This window comes from Pygoscelis adeliae, unplaced genomic scaffold, assembly GCF_000699105.1.
Source record: "Pygoscelis adeliae isolate BGI_AS28 unplaced genomic scaffold, ASM69910v1 Scaffold584, whole genome shotgun sequence".
In the NCBI taxonomy this organism is placed as follows: domain Eukaryota; kingdom Metazoa; phylum Chordata; class Aves; order Sphenisciformes; family Spheniscidae; genus Pygoscelis; species Pygoscelis adeliae.
Genome location: NW_008824602.1, coordinates 141,707 through 155,756, shown reverse-complemented (window position 1 = coordinate 155,756; position 14,050 = coordinate 141,707). Strand labels below are relative to the sequence as shown.

At 39.3% G+C, this 14,050-nt stretch overlaps 1 protein-coding gene across 1 annotated transcript in view; it reads left to right on the top strand.

Moving 5' to 3' along the window:
- The first annotated feature begins 2,144 nt into the window (after positions 1–2,144).
- MAN1B1 (mannosidase, alpha, class 1B, member 1) overlaps positions 2,145–14,050 on the top strand; it is a 16,281-nt gene continuing 4,375 nt past the window's right edge. The window contains exons 1-9 of the mRNA XM_009322335.1: positions 2,145–2,250; positions 2,922–3,058; positions 4,129–4,289; positions 6,016–6,125; positions 7,412–7,597; positions 9,751–9,899; positions 10,545–10,733; positions 11,736–11,926; positions 13,341–13,461. Of these exons, the coding sequence (XP_009320610.1) occupies positions 2,232–2,250; positions 2,922–3,058; positions 4,129–4,289; positions 6,016–6,125; positions 7,412–7,597; positions 9,751–9,899; positions 10,545–10,733; positions 11,736–11,926; positions 13,341–13,461 (1,263 nt within the window). The 5' untranslated portion in view covers positions 2,145–2,231. The remainder of the gene's footprint in view (positions 2,251–2,921; positions 3,059–4,128; positions 4,290–6,015; positions 6,126–7,411; positions 7,598–9,750; positions 9,900–10,544; positions 10,734–11,735; positions 11,927–13,340; positions 13,462–14,050) is intronic.

Genomic DNA, 14,050 nt, shown 5'->3' with positions numbered 1-14,050 from the left:
CGTCCCGGGCTGGGGAGGGGGCCTAAGCTGTGGGCACACGACGATGGGGGGGGGGGCCCTGGACTGTGGGGAGGGGTGGCCCCGGGCTGGGGGCTCCGAGAAAAACAGTGTTGGGGTGGCTGCTCCCCACCTGGTAGGGGTTTGTGGAGTGCGGGCTGCTTGAGAGTGCTCTAAGTCATATCTTAACTTTTATGAAGAGAGCTGGGGCGGGGGGATACGGTGTGCGTTTGTTTGAGGGGAATCCTGCCCTCTCCTGGTGGGCATTTGGGGGGCAGTACTGCGCTCTCTGGGCAGGAGTGGAGGGGGGGTGAGATTTGGTCTTAGTGCCTTTGTCCTCTATTTTAGGGCTTGAAGAGGGAGCCCTGTCCTTTGCCCTGGGAGAGTCATGGGAACGGTTCTGCTTTCCGTTGGAAGGCTGAGTGTGAGAAGAGGGGTCTCTAGCAGAGCTCTGTGGAAGCGGCCTTCTTGTCTGCTTGGGGGTAGGGAGTGGGCAGGCAGCTTTACCGGGGGTGGGAGTCTTGGGCCGGAGAGGCCACGTGGGAGTGAAAGGGACGAGATAACCCTTGTTGCAGATAGGAGATGAGGTATAGCCTCCTATAGAGGCTTTACGGGTGGGCAGATGAAGCATATGAAGAACTTGTTTAGGGACACAATATGGCAGCTTCTCTCTTATTAACAGCTAGGGAAATGTGGGGATAGAGCACAAGATGTTTCACCCTTCCTTTTATCCTTATTCTTTGTCAGCAAAAAAAAAAAAGTAAGATGGTGGTGAATGCCCTTATGTATTCTTCTGCCTCGTTCCTACCCATCCCAAGACACCTCAGTCAATGCCTCTTTTCCCATCCTACCCTGAGGAAACACAGGGCTGCTGGGTTTCGAGCATCCTTCTGCAGTTGGGAGATGATGATACGGTTGGCCATGCAAGTCGTGCATGGTCATGCAGCCGAAGGTGAAGGATTGGGATCAGCATCTTGCGGTGTGCATAGGGAAGGGTGTACAGGATTGCTGTACAGAACTGCTGTACAGAACTGCTGTACTGTCAGCAGTGTGGGAGGAAAACGGGAAATGTGTGCTGTGGGGCTTGGCAATGTGAGCACATTCGCAGTTCTTCACTGAAACATTTGCAGCCTCTGGTTGTTATTAAGAGGATGAGGACTATGGGAAGCGCTGTGAGGTGCAGAGTGGTTTGTAGGAAACTGCAGGTTGTTCCCCAGTGTAGCATTGGCACTGAAGTGCCCTCTCTGTATGCCAGAACCAGTAATTAGAAGCAAAATGCTGCTCTGGTGAATTTTTATAGGACTGTTAGAAAACTAACAAACTGGTAATTTAGCAGTTAATGTTTAACTCCAACTGCTTTCTCTATAAATGGAGTAAACGTCTCTCTCAGGCTAATGTAGCATTTGTTGTCTGACTTTTAGTGATTTTGTTGTATACACTTCAGTGTTAAAGACACATTTTTGCCCAGGACTAAACTTCAAAACATTGTGGTTTTGTCTCGTCCCTTGTTCTGTTTACTTCATTTTCATGTTGCTGCGGGTTGGTGACTTTATTTGTGGTGGCAGGACCTGTTCTGCGTGACAGTTCCACGTATGTTTGTCGGAGGCCGGATGCCTGGCTCTTCTTGTCCAGTGACTGGTGCTTAGCTTGTTTTGAGCCTTTCTTCTTTGCTGCAGTAACATTTTTAGTTTTCCTGCCACTTTCTTCTCTCTCTTATTTCGCATGTATGTTCTGCAGTACCTCCCCAGCCAGAAGGGAGGAAAAGAGGCTTTTGGCTTATTTCCCAGTTGACATCTGGGCAGACGCACAGGTCAGCCAGCGAAGGCTGTGATGAAAGTCAGCGTGCTGTAGGGGATGCTCTCTGGGAATCTTGGCACTTGGCAGTCTCTGAGGTTCTTGCAGCAAGTGGCTCTGATGTTTCTCTGAGCCTGCTGTGCCATATGCTAGCATGTTATATTCCTATTTTCTCTATCATCAAAGAAAATAAGCAATGGATGTCTGCAGTTGGAAACAGAGGGTAAAATTAAACCTAATCAGTTTTGTGTTTCTTGCTCTGAATGAACCGATAAGAGTTTATTTTTGACTGAGTAGGCTCTTAATGTCGTGCTAAATATTCTTCCTCTTACTTATTTTCTCCCCTAAAGAAATGGAAGCAGCTGTCTCGACTACAGCGGAGCGTAATTCTCTTCCTGTTTGCCTTCTTGGCAGTCTGTGGAGTCATTTCATACACAAGCATGGGGGAACCATGGAAAAGTATGTGTTCTGTATAGCTCAGAATTACCAAAGTATGGTGTTATATTTAAGAGATTGTTGTAGTTCTTATAACTAGTTTTAATTTTTATTGACAATGACTGGGTGTATCCATTAAAGTGCAGTTGTGAGATGATTTTGTGTGACATGTTTCAATGATTTGTTTCTGCTTAATCAGAAATATTTTTCATATGCCTTTTCATTGTTTATCTTGACTAGAGCAATGTTTTGTTTTTGATTAAGATTTGGAGGCTGTGAGTGGTGGGTTTTTTTTTTTTTTATTATGTTTGTATGTAGGTATTGGTAACCCAAACCTAAACAGTAGAATGAGATAATCCTCTCTTGGTTTTGATTGTCCATCAGATTAGAAATTCCAAGCTTTTCTACAGTACAAAGGCACATTTACCTTTGATATTATCTTACTGCCTGTATTGAGAAGCTAAAATAATAGCAATTTAAAAAAAGCACGTGCCTTTTAACAGCCTCCTTGTATATTAGGGAGAGTGTTAATACCAACAGACACTTTGTATCTAACAATTAGTGTGTGTTTATCAATGTTTTGTGAATGGAAACACTTTTTGGAGGTGCATCTAGTATGTGAGTGCAGCAAACATAAATTTCTAGCTGGAGCCTAAGCTGTTGATTCCTTGTGCTGAGCAGCTTTGTGTGTCTAGGTGTAACAAACAAATCGTTGGATGATCAGAGAACAGAACCAGAAATTCCTGGATTAAAGCTGGCAAATCCAGCCGTTCTACCAGCACCCCAGAAAGCAGATGCCAACCTTGGAAACTACCCAGAGCTTTCACCGCAGGTACTATGAGAAGAAATTAGTTTTATAAAGCTACCAAAGAGTTTGTGAAAGCTGCAAATAGTGCTCGGTTCCAACAGTTGTTGAGGAGAAAGGAATTAGAACTCGCAGTAAAAGTTTGCTCTGGGTGGAATGCTCTCCTCTCAGGAAGGGCTTTGGTATAGTATTTCTTGGCTTTACCTTTTTTATTTAAGTGTTTAGTATACTATTTCTTAATCACTGATATACCTAGGAGCGCCAGGACTTTAGGTCACAGTGACCTCTTACTTGAGGCCTCACTTCCCTGCTATGATTAATTTGTTTGGACTTGGAGTGCTCTGGATGTCAGTCTTGCTGTTGTGAGGAGCCTAAATAGAGTCGTGGCTGAATATGAAATGTAGGATACAGTCAGTGTCACACTGAATTGGAATAGCTTTTCTGGTAGCTTGAAAAATAGTGGCAAACAGAACAGGTGTTAGTAGGTTTTGAAGGGTTACATTTGTGGGGGATGTGGTGGGAAAGAAGCATGAACTGACTCTGTGGATTAGAGAAATAGAGGAAAACTGATTACTGTGTTGCTCTTCATGTATTTATCTCATGAACTTTGGGATTTCCAGTTAATGAGTACGAAATTTTGTATTAAATCTTTCCCTCATCGTGCACAAATGTACATGTATTACTGTACAGTAATTTTTGGTATTATCTAACACTGGCATTGTGTAAGCTTTTTTTCCTGCATGCTTTTTGCTAATTCTAATGAAAATTTACTGTGCCTAGTAAAATGGAATCAAAGATCTTTACAATCCTTTGGCAGTGCCTTGTGTTAAATTAATATCTAGTAGCAGTAGAGGTAGCTTAAAAATAATTTATCACTGTAAACTTAAGAATGGGATAATTTTACCAAAAGTTTAAAACAAACAAAAAACCAAGGTCTTCAGCATACCTGCCATTCAGGGCAGAACTTGCGTGCTGATACGATATCAAAATAAGATTTATCTGAAGTTATGTTTAACACTGGAATGCTGTTGATTTGTGGTTTGAAATTTTACTGTGTCTGCAACATACCAAGCACATTTTTTTCTTTATTTTTTCAGAAGCCGCCAAAACCACCTCATGTTCGGCGTGGTCCTTCCAATCTTCAGATCAAGCCATCACGGAGGGATGTGAGGCTGAAGACCCGACACGATAGCAGCAGAGTTGTAGAAGAGGTGGTGCAGGCTGATAAAGAAGAGAAAACGGAGAAATCCGTTATCAGGTAGAAATGTTTCTAGCAAGTTACAGTACTCCCTGCCTCGCCCCGCCAAGATCCATTGGATGTTGGAGTGAAAATTGTAAGGGCTTTTTGTTGCCTGTGTCTGAGGTTGATTTCTTCCCTTGCATATATTTGTTCTCAGGTCTGGCCTGACAGCTGTTGATATTGCTAGGCTGATTTATTTAATTTTGACGAATGTGCAGCTTTTCTTTTTTACTGTTTGCATGACAGAACTGCAGGGGATTTGGAGCCCTACAAAGTTGTCTGTATTTCTAATGCACTTAGACACACTTAATGCTCAGGAGAATTCTCAGTGTCTGTAGGTTTCCACCATTTCTTTTGTAGTAAATATTAATGTACCAATATCAATACAATAATACTGTCACAAGTGTCTTTGTCCTGGGCCAGACTTGGAAAATTATACCAGCGTCAGTGTTGGTTAGGGGTATGATGCTACTAAATACAGTAAGCCCAAGTTGAACTGGCAGAAGCCGTAGACGTGTATGTAGTTGTGTGCATGTAACTGTACAAGATATGCTTACTCCTTTCTTACAAAAGATTAATCATACAGTTCACAGACCCCTTCGGCAGATATAGTAATATCTTTTACAGAGCGTCTATGCTGCTATGATTATATTTATACTAAGTAATTCCCTAAGATATTATTGATTGAAATCTTTTGATTTGGGAATAACTGAAGGGATGTAACTTGGATATAGAAAAGACTACTACAAGTTCAGCAGAGGTTCTTAAGATCTGGAACGCTAGGCTTGTTTTTTTTATATGTTTGTGTCCTTTTCAGCACCAGCACAGCTGAGCATCAGAACTGTGCCTACATCAGCGTTTTGGCCATTGCTATTATCTGAAATCTCTCAGAACGACTTGAAGTGTTTTATTCCTGTGCTTACGCTATAACTCGTAGAGTTAAACAGGTGGTAACAGGAAAACTTAGGAGAGCAATGAAAGCGTAGTGAAGACTAGTTACAAATTTGAAGAATGAAAGTAAGAAAGGAAATGATGGGATTCATGTAAGTCATAAGGTATGCTGACTGTAAACAAGATAAACTTTAAAGGTCCTGTAAGCCTGCTTCCCTTAGGAGGCATATCAGGAACTCAAAGGCAACATACCTATATATTAAACAGCATGGTTGAGATTGTTTGATCTTGATATGAACTTGGCTTGACTTGAAGTCCTTTCTGAAAGACTTCTCCTTCAGGAGATTCTTAATAAAAACCTGTAAAAACTGATTTATGCATCTGTGATAGTAGGGAAGGCTTGTGAACCCCTTGGTAGTAAAGCAAGTACTTTAAGTGGCTAGCCCTTTGTGCTTATTCATGATTTTTTGGTGATCACCATTTGTGTGGTAGTATTTAGTGTTAATGGCTCCTATGATCATTTCAGAACTGGTAGATAACAAAATTCTTCTAATGCAGCATTCTCAGGTGTTTTAATTCTTTTTAGAAGTTCTTTATTAAATTCTATTGCCAAGATATTTAATGAAATTCCAAGAGCCTCTAAGACACATTTCTTAATCCAATAAAATTTCTCTGGTGCAAATTACTTTCTTTGAACAGAAAAATTATCCAGTGGACAACACAGTTATTTTGATCCGTGATACAAAATCCAACTCCTGTTTTATCAAAGTATCGTGAGAAAAAGGAAATGCAGTCATTTGCATGACTGTCTGTGATCAAATTAAGTCTTAATTACAATCCCTTGTATTTGCAGCTGGAGAGGAGCAGTGATAGAACCTGACCAAAGCACTGAACCTCCGTCTATTAAAATAAAGGAACCAGAAAAACCTTCATCTGTGGAAGCTGAAGACCAGAAGGAACCAGGTAAATAGTACAGTTAATGATACCTTTATTTCTGTTCACTTTTGTGGGTGAAGTTGTGCAATTCCTCCCCACGCACATCTAATTTATTTATTTATTATTTTAATTAAAGGAAACAAAAAGCATAGGAAAGATTATTTACCTAGAACATCCAAGTCTTTCAGTGACCTTATTCCACCATGACAGCCTTCAGAATTTGAAAGTAGAGTTCAGTGACAAATCCTTGAAATACAGCCTCTGCGAGGAGGCAGACATTCCCATCTTTTCTCCAGGAAAGGATAATCTAAAGAGAGAGGGCTTGAAAGGGACAGCTTCCTTTTTCAGCAGTGGTTTTCCTTTTGTTCTGCAAATACAGGGAAAGCGACTTCCTCCGTGAATTAAACTGAACTCTTTTTAAGGCTCACCAGAAAGCTGTAGAAGTTATTTTTGCAGTTGCTGTCCTTGTGGAGTAAAGAACCTGTTGTTCTGCTTTCTAGGCTCATACGAGGAAGTTCTGGTATGATAAACGTGGCATATTACAGTGTGATGTATTTGGCTTTTGCTAGCTTAATATATATGGGGTTAGTTATGCTGCTTCTTGTTTCCCGCTCTAGAAATCTTGGTTTGTTTATAATTTTTCAAAATTTCAGCTAATGAGCTTGACATTTTTCATGTTGGATGTGTAACATAAGTTCAACTTCACAGCAAATTGCGAGCAAAAATTTCAGTAGAACCATGGAAAAAGACATGGCTTTGTCCAAGATGGAAAATGTAAATTTTCTTCCTTTTTTGTATTAAGTGAAAAGTTCAAGAGAAAAGATTTTGTATAACTGATTTTAAATTTAGCAGAAGCCAATGAATAAGACGGGGAAGATGAAGAAAAAATGGTATGTGGTAAATGAGCCAAGGATTGTATTGTTAAGCATATGTATTCAGCAGCTGAATTACAGTTGATTTAAGCGATCTTAATTCTGGTATTTCCTGACTTTCAGGTCTTTGAGCTTTAATGATACTCATCTAACAACTGTGCATGTGATTATTTTAATGTTTTATTTGCAGAAGTGACTTTTTTTGTCAGGGAGAGATCTCTGTTTCCACCTGGCTGAATTGCTGACCAGAAACACTGACTGGTTATTCTGCAGAGGAAAGGCTGTTCTGAAAAGAGTAATCTGAGGATGGTTTTTCCATCACACTGATCATTTAGTTTGGCAGAAAGTTTATTTTGGGTAGAATGCAGCAAAACGGTGTTTGGTATAGCTGCGTAACTCCCCTGCAGAAGTCTTGAGCGAGGTGCTGTTTTCCTTTTGCAGTGCCCATAAACGAACGTCAGATGGCTGTGATAGAAGCATTCCGCCACGCGTGGAAAGGATACAAGGATTTTGCCTGGGGCCATGATGAGCTGAAGCCTTTGTCCAAGTCCTACAGCGAGTGGTTTGGACTTGGGCTTACCTTAATTGATGCCTTGGATACCATGTGGATTTTAGGCTTAAAAGAAGGTAACTTTTTTCCTCCTCCATTTTTTTCCCCTCTAAAATAATTCCTTATTTTCTATTCAGGCAGTACATGTTCAGAGTTCTTTGAGGGGAGCATTTATTATGTGGGGCCAATAAGTTTAGTTTTCCTGTGAGGGTAAGTACGTACATACATATATATATAAAAACAATAGGTATAAAAATAAATATTAAAAAAACCCGCAACTATATTAAAGGACACCATTTTTCTTGGAATAGAATTTTGAGCTAGAAAAAAAATATTCTGCTGTATATATCTGCTAGAAACTGAGGAATGTATTAATAAGCCTCCTGACTTCTGTTTCTGTACTAAAACCCTCATGCTATCTTTGTTCCATTTTACAGCCACTGTGAGCTTTCTACCCATCAGTCTTGGGTAGCTAGCGTGAAAGCTCCTAGGTTGCGTTTTATCACACCTAATATCAATATTTCATATCTGGATTTAAGAACGTTGTTTCTGTAAGGGATCAATGGATGGAGAAGGGGAGTGTTCAATACCTCCTTGCTGAACTGCTCTGCTGTCTGTATTTTTTCACAGTTATTCTGGAAGTGACTATGTTAGAAAACTTCCAAACAGATTTTAAAAACTAAGCCAAAAATTTTGCAATTCTGTTGCAAAAAACTTGCTTAATCAGTATTTAAGAGTTGTTTGGGGTTTTTTTGTGGTGCAGGTTTTTTTTAGCAGTATCTAAAAATTTCTGGAACTGTATCTATTTAACCTTGATAGATAGCTACCTTTGTAAACTTATCAATCGTGCAATTTTTTGTGTCAAGATAGGAAGAACAGAGCTGCTAGTAAGGGGGCAATAAACAGTGAAAGTCTTTCACGGTTCTGTCTCTTCTACCTTTGAAGTTTGTGTAAAATATTAAATGAAACGAAAACCCCATATCATGTGTTTGCAGCTCTAGGCCTGAGCAGGCTATCTTGAAGTTTCATCAAGTTGACAGCGTACTGCTTTTTTTTCATAAAAAATTAATTGTGAACTGCATAGAGCTTTTAAAATAAACTATTAGTCATTTAGATATGTTGAAAATGGGTTCTTGGTGAAGACTTCTTCATATTTTATAGCAGTTCTTTTGCTGATCGCCTTAGAAAGCTCCTGGGGTTTCCTCTGAATAACAAATGCTATATAAATGAAAGTTCTGTTTGAGTTTCTGTTTGAGGTTTCCAGTCTTTCTTATAAGCTGATGAATACTAGCGCTTCTGTGAAAGATGACCTTACCTTTTCTATTGTACTGCTAGATAGTGCTAACATCTGATGGCAGAGATTTTTCTGTGGTTCTTCTCGGTCTACCCAACACCCAAGACGTTTTTTCTCATGAGGACACAGAGGCATCCTTTCACTTTAGAGTTAATCTGCTGTTGAATACCTTCCATTTCTGGAAAACTGGTTGTTCTTCTGTGCCTGCTCACAAGCAGGCATTTCTGGAAGTTGTGAGAGAGTTTCAGGTAGCTCATGCCTCTAACAGTGAAGGCTAAGCTAACTCACATGCGCCAATGGAGTTAGACCCTGTGCAAAAGCAATCCTTGAGTGATGCTGCTGCTTAGCTGGCTGTTGAATCTAAAATGGCTTTTTTTACATTCCTTCTTGAATTAGTAGTGTGGTAAACAACCATTTTTATTTCTGGGGAAAAAACTGCAGACTGTCAGGATTTTATGGGTTAAGTGCTGCAGTAGGAGGCAGGCTCCCCAGGACATTGCTAGCCTAATGGCTGTTAGCTGTCTACCAAGATAACAGATAACAGCTTTGGTTTAAAAAGTTTTAATTAAAAAGTTCAGAAGGCTTTTGCGGAAGTGTAACTACTTGTCTGACAAGTCAAATGGATGGACTTAAAAATCAGTTTCTGGAGTATTTTAACAAAGAATTCCTCAATTTCTTCTTTTTTTAGACTATTAGGAACTTTTTATTTTGCTGGGTATTTCTGTCTGTATGCATCTGTGGTGCATGCTGAATAAGAATTAAGCTGATGGTAGCCAAACTTCTCCCAGCATATGCTCTTCATTTTAGTTTTCCACCTAAAATTATGATCTCTGTGGGCAGATATAAGTAATTGTCATGGATATATGGAGTACTAATGTCTGTAGTTGTTGGAACATGCTAGAAGTTCATAACTGAACTACCTTTTATACTTTGCAGAGTTTGAAGAAGCAAGAAAATGGGTAGCAAACGATTTAGTATTCAATAAAAATGTGGATGTGAACCTTTTTGAGAGCACTATTCGTATCCTGGGGGGCTTGCTGAGCACCTACCATCTTTCCGGAGACAGCCTCTTCCTGGAAAAAGCTGTGAGTGACTAGTCTTACAAATGAAACCGGATTATGTATTCCATATTGGACAAAGTTGAGGGAAGATTCATCAGAAAGTTCAATGTTGCTGGTTTTTAAGTTTCACATTTTAAGTGGTGGGAAAGGGATTTACCATTAATCTTTTAAGCCTGCGTTTCTTTTTGTTCTCTGGATAACCTCAGAGCCTTGCTGTGTTTTATCAGGTATTCTTATATATGCCTGTTCTTCTGTTGATGAAGAGCTGACCATAATAAAGTTCATGAAACAAAAGGGGAAATAAATGGTTGGCAAAGAGTAATAGTTGTCTTTTGTTGCCCTTTCTTTGTGTCTTAACAGCATCAGCCACCTCTTTAAATTAGCTAGATGCAGTCAATTACTTCAGAATTACATCACATTGCATAGGGATTGCAGACTTAAATGAGGCATGCAATACTAGGAACAAGGTAGAAACTCTGTAGTGATTACTATGAATAAATCCATAACCCTTTTTAATTTTTGGCTTTCTTGCACCATCTAAAACTAAGCTGCTATTCTCTCTTTTTCTATCTGCGTGGTGAAAGAAAATCTAAAGGGGTGTGCGTGTGTGTACATATTTATTTTTTGTTTTGTTTGTTGTTTTGTCCTGTGCTCTTGGGTTTTCTTTAGAAAGACATTGGGAACAGGCTTATGCCAGCATTCAAGACCCCCTCCAAGATACCATATTCTGATGTCAACATTGGCCGGGGCACTGCACATCCACCTCGTTGGACATCTGACAGCACTGTGGCAGAGGTGACCAGTATTCAGCTGGAGTTTAGGGAGCTCTCTCGTCTCACTGGAGATGAGAAATTCCAGGTATGGAATCAATACACAGGGTGTCTGTAGCCTCTAAGTGACGTTAAATGAATTGCGAAACTCTAGATGAGGGAAGGAAAAGAAACAAAGTCATTCCAATTATTTTCTTAAATACCAAAAAATAGTAGTGGAGGTGAATAATTAGTTTTCTCCCTCAGAAACAGCTTTTGATTAAAAAAAAAAAACAAACAAAAAACCCAAAACCAAAACCCCAACCAACCAAAAAAAACACCCAGCAAAACCAAACCACAATGAAACCAAAGCAAACACCACCCCCAGCCTCCCCCAACCCCTCCAGTTTTTATCATTGACATTTTTGTTTGACACTAGGTTGTCAGATTTTGAAAAAATATTAAGCTAAACAGGGGACCGTGAAACTGTGCCTTGCTTAATGTTGTTAGAATTCTGTGTGCGGTTTCTTGATGCCATTATCTAAATGCAAAGAACAAAACGTTGGTGTTGCCATCCAAGGAACTAAAATGTGACTTACTAGATAAGGGTCTGACAGCAGGTCACAGTAGAAGGAAAAATTAGTTGAAATAAAAATAATTCCAGAGAAAAAAATATTTTCCACTCTTTTTGTTTGGTGATGTTGTTTTAAACTATCCACAGTTCAAGTTTTGACGAGTGCAGTTATTTAAAGAAGTTTTAGCTATTGCATGACTCAGGTAGTTGTTATTTTAGCTGGACTTATACTTTGCAAATATGAGTAAGTCAGATCATAGTCCCGTGCCATAGTACTGGCTTTTGAGTGGGCTTGCTTGAAGGAAAGAAAATAGTTATAATTATTTCAGAGTACTTAAATGTACCCAGAACATCATGTTTTGAGAGTCAGCAATTTTGAAATCCTGTATTTAATATATTGCACGAGCTGAACTTGATGTCCCTGATGCTAATTTGAGGAAGAGTAGTTAAAGATTTGTTATCGGCCTGAAGTTACTAGCCACGGTTTTGTGCATCATTTATACCTGTAATTTATGTTCACTATTTTATTTCTTTTAGAAAGCTGTAGATGAGGTGATGAAGCATGTTCACACCCTCTCAGGGAAAAATGATGGACTAGTGCCTATGTTCATAAACACCAATAGCGGGCAGTTCACTCACTTGGGTGTCTATACTCTGGGAGCCAGAGCTGACAGCTACTATGAGTATTTGCTCAAGCAATGGATTCAGGGTGGAAAAAAAGAAAATGAGTAAGTTCTTTCCACTTCTCATATCTGTGTGAGAATTATGTGAGCTGTAAAACTTTCTATTGTAGTTTGCTGCTTAAAGAGAAATAATCTATGTGCCCAACAGTTGACTGAAAATATCACTGTTTTTAAAAGCAAGCTAAGCAAGCAAGAGGGACCTGTGGTAAGTTGATGTAAAAATGGCATGAGAGTTAGGCTTAGTCTCAAAACTTCTCTTCAGAAAACTTTTCTTCAGCAAATCAGATGTGAGGGGTGTTACGGACAGGAGAAGAGAATTAAATCTTTGCAGTAGATATGGAGCATAATTAGATGCTTCTGAAATACTGATGACACTTCATTTCACCAGCGATGTCTGTGTTCTTTCTGGGTTTGTTAGGGAAAGGTGAATCCTACAAGATGGTTGAGGTGGGAGATTTAATCCATAAGGAGTAACTTTTCTTAGAAAGGAGACCGAAGTTTGATGTTTATGTAAACTTTGCTTTAGGTCTCTTATGTTTCTCTTATCTGCACTGGATAAGTGAAAGAGAATGTTTGCAAGGAGCAGAGGAATTAGAGGTGTTGGAAACGAAGGTTTCCTCCAAAACAAGACAAAAAAATCCAAGCAGTTTTTGTCTGCTTATAACCTAATTATGTTGGACTTGTTCATGTCGAGGGGTTTAATGCATACAGTGACAATGTGCCTCTCTGAGGCATTTCTTTATATCAGAGCAGGTGCATCTCTACAAACAAAGTTTGCATCACTGCTTTTTCCAAGCCATACCTCACTGTAAGTGGAGAACCGTTGTCTTTGGGACCATGAACGATGGCATTTTGTGAGCCTCAAAATGGAACTATTCAACAGGGTTTTTTCTGCATGAAAGTACTTTGAAACAAGGGAAATTCCAGTTAAATACTGTGAAACAATGTTTCACAATGAGAGTGGTCAAATATTGGAAAAGATTGCTCAAAGTCATTGAATCTCCATCTTCAGATGGAGATACTAAAAAAATGCTCGGATAAGCCCTCAGGCAACCTGATCTAATTGAATCTGCTTCAGAGCAGAGGGTTGAAGTAGAGATCCCCAGGAGGTCCTTACCAGTCTAGTGTTTCTGTGATTTCAATTACTGGACTTCTAAGGATTCCTGAAATAAAATCTGGTTACTGCCTAGAAACAGAGTTGGGGGTATGTTTTCTTTAATACTTAAATTTAGGGTTTACTTGAAAAGTAAACCAAATATTGCTACATGGTAGCAATAACTAATTAATGTCCAGTTGATGGTGACTTTGAGGATTTTTTGTCAGTTTTCACATTTGGTTAAATATTGTTCTCTACACTGAAATAGCGGTCTCCAAAAGGATTGTGCCGAACATCAGATATGATTAAATGTGTTCTGACTTGCGTGTATGTGAGCTAACTGGGAATGATTTTAATTCACAGACTGTTGGAAGACTATATGAGAGCCATAGAAGGAGTGAAAAAGCATCTTCTTCAGAGATCGCAACCCAAGAAGCTTACTTTTGTAGGAGAGCTTGCTCATGGCCATTTCAGTGCCAAGATGGTAAGAAGTACAACTGCATTTAAAAAAAAAACAGAACAAAAGAAAACAGAAAAACCACCACAAAAAAAAAGTCAACATATGGACAGGCAAATGCAAAGCTTCTGTGCTGTCTTTCCCCCTCGCACCCTCCAAGGAAAAAAAAAACAACAAACTAACCAAAAAAAAAAGCCAAGACTATATATATAGCCAGTGTGACAGAACTACTGACTAACTAGTTTATAGATACTAGTCACCTGTGCAAACCAGGGCCCTTTTCTTTCAGTAAATCCATTTCTGTTCCTGTAAGACTGAATATTTTGGTGCTGGAGTAAAATTTTCTTTCTCTTTTTTTTCCTGTTTTGGTCATAAAATTCCAGTGGCTGAAACTGTTGAGGCAGTGCCTATTTTATGTATTATTTATTTTGAATGATTCAAAAATATATGTGGACACTTGCACACCTGGCTTTTCAGATTTACCTTCAAAAGAAGCAGGTGATCTAATATTGTGTTACTGGGTAAAAAAAAATCTGATAATTTTGGAGGGTTATGTCCAGTCATGACATTTGTTTCTCTTCCTACGTGTAGAGTTATTGAGTAAAACAGTATGCTG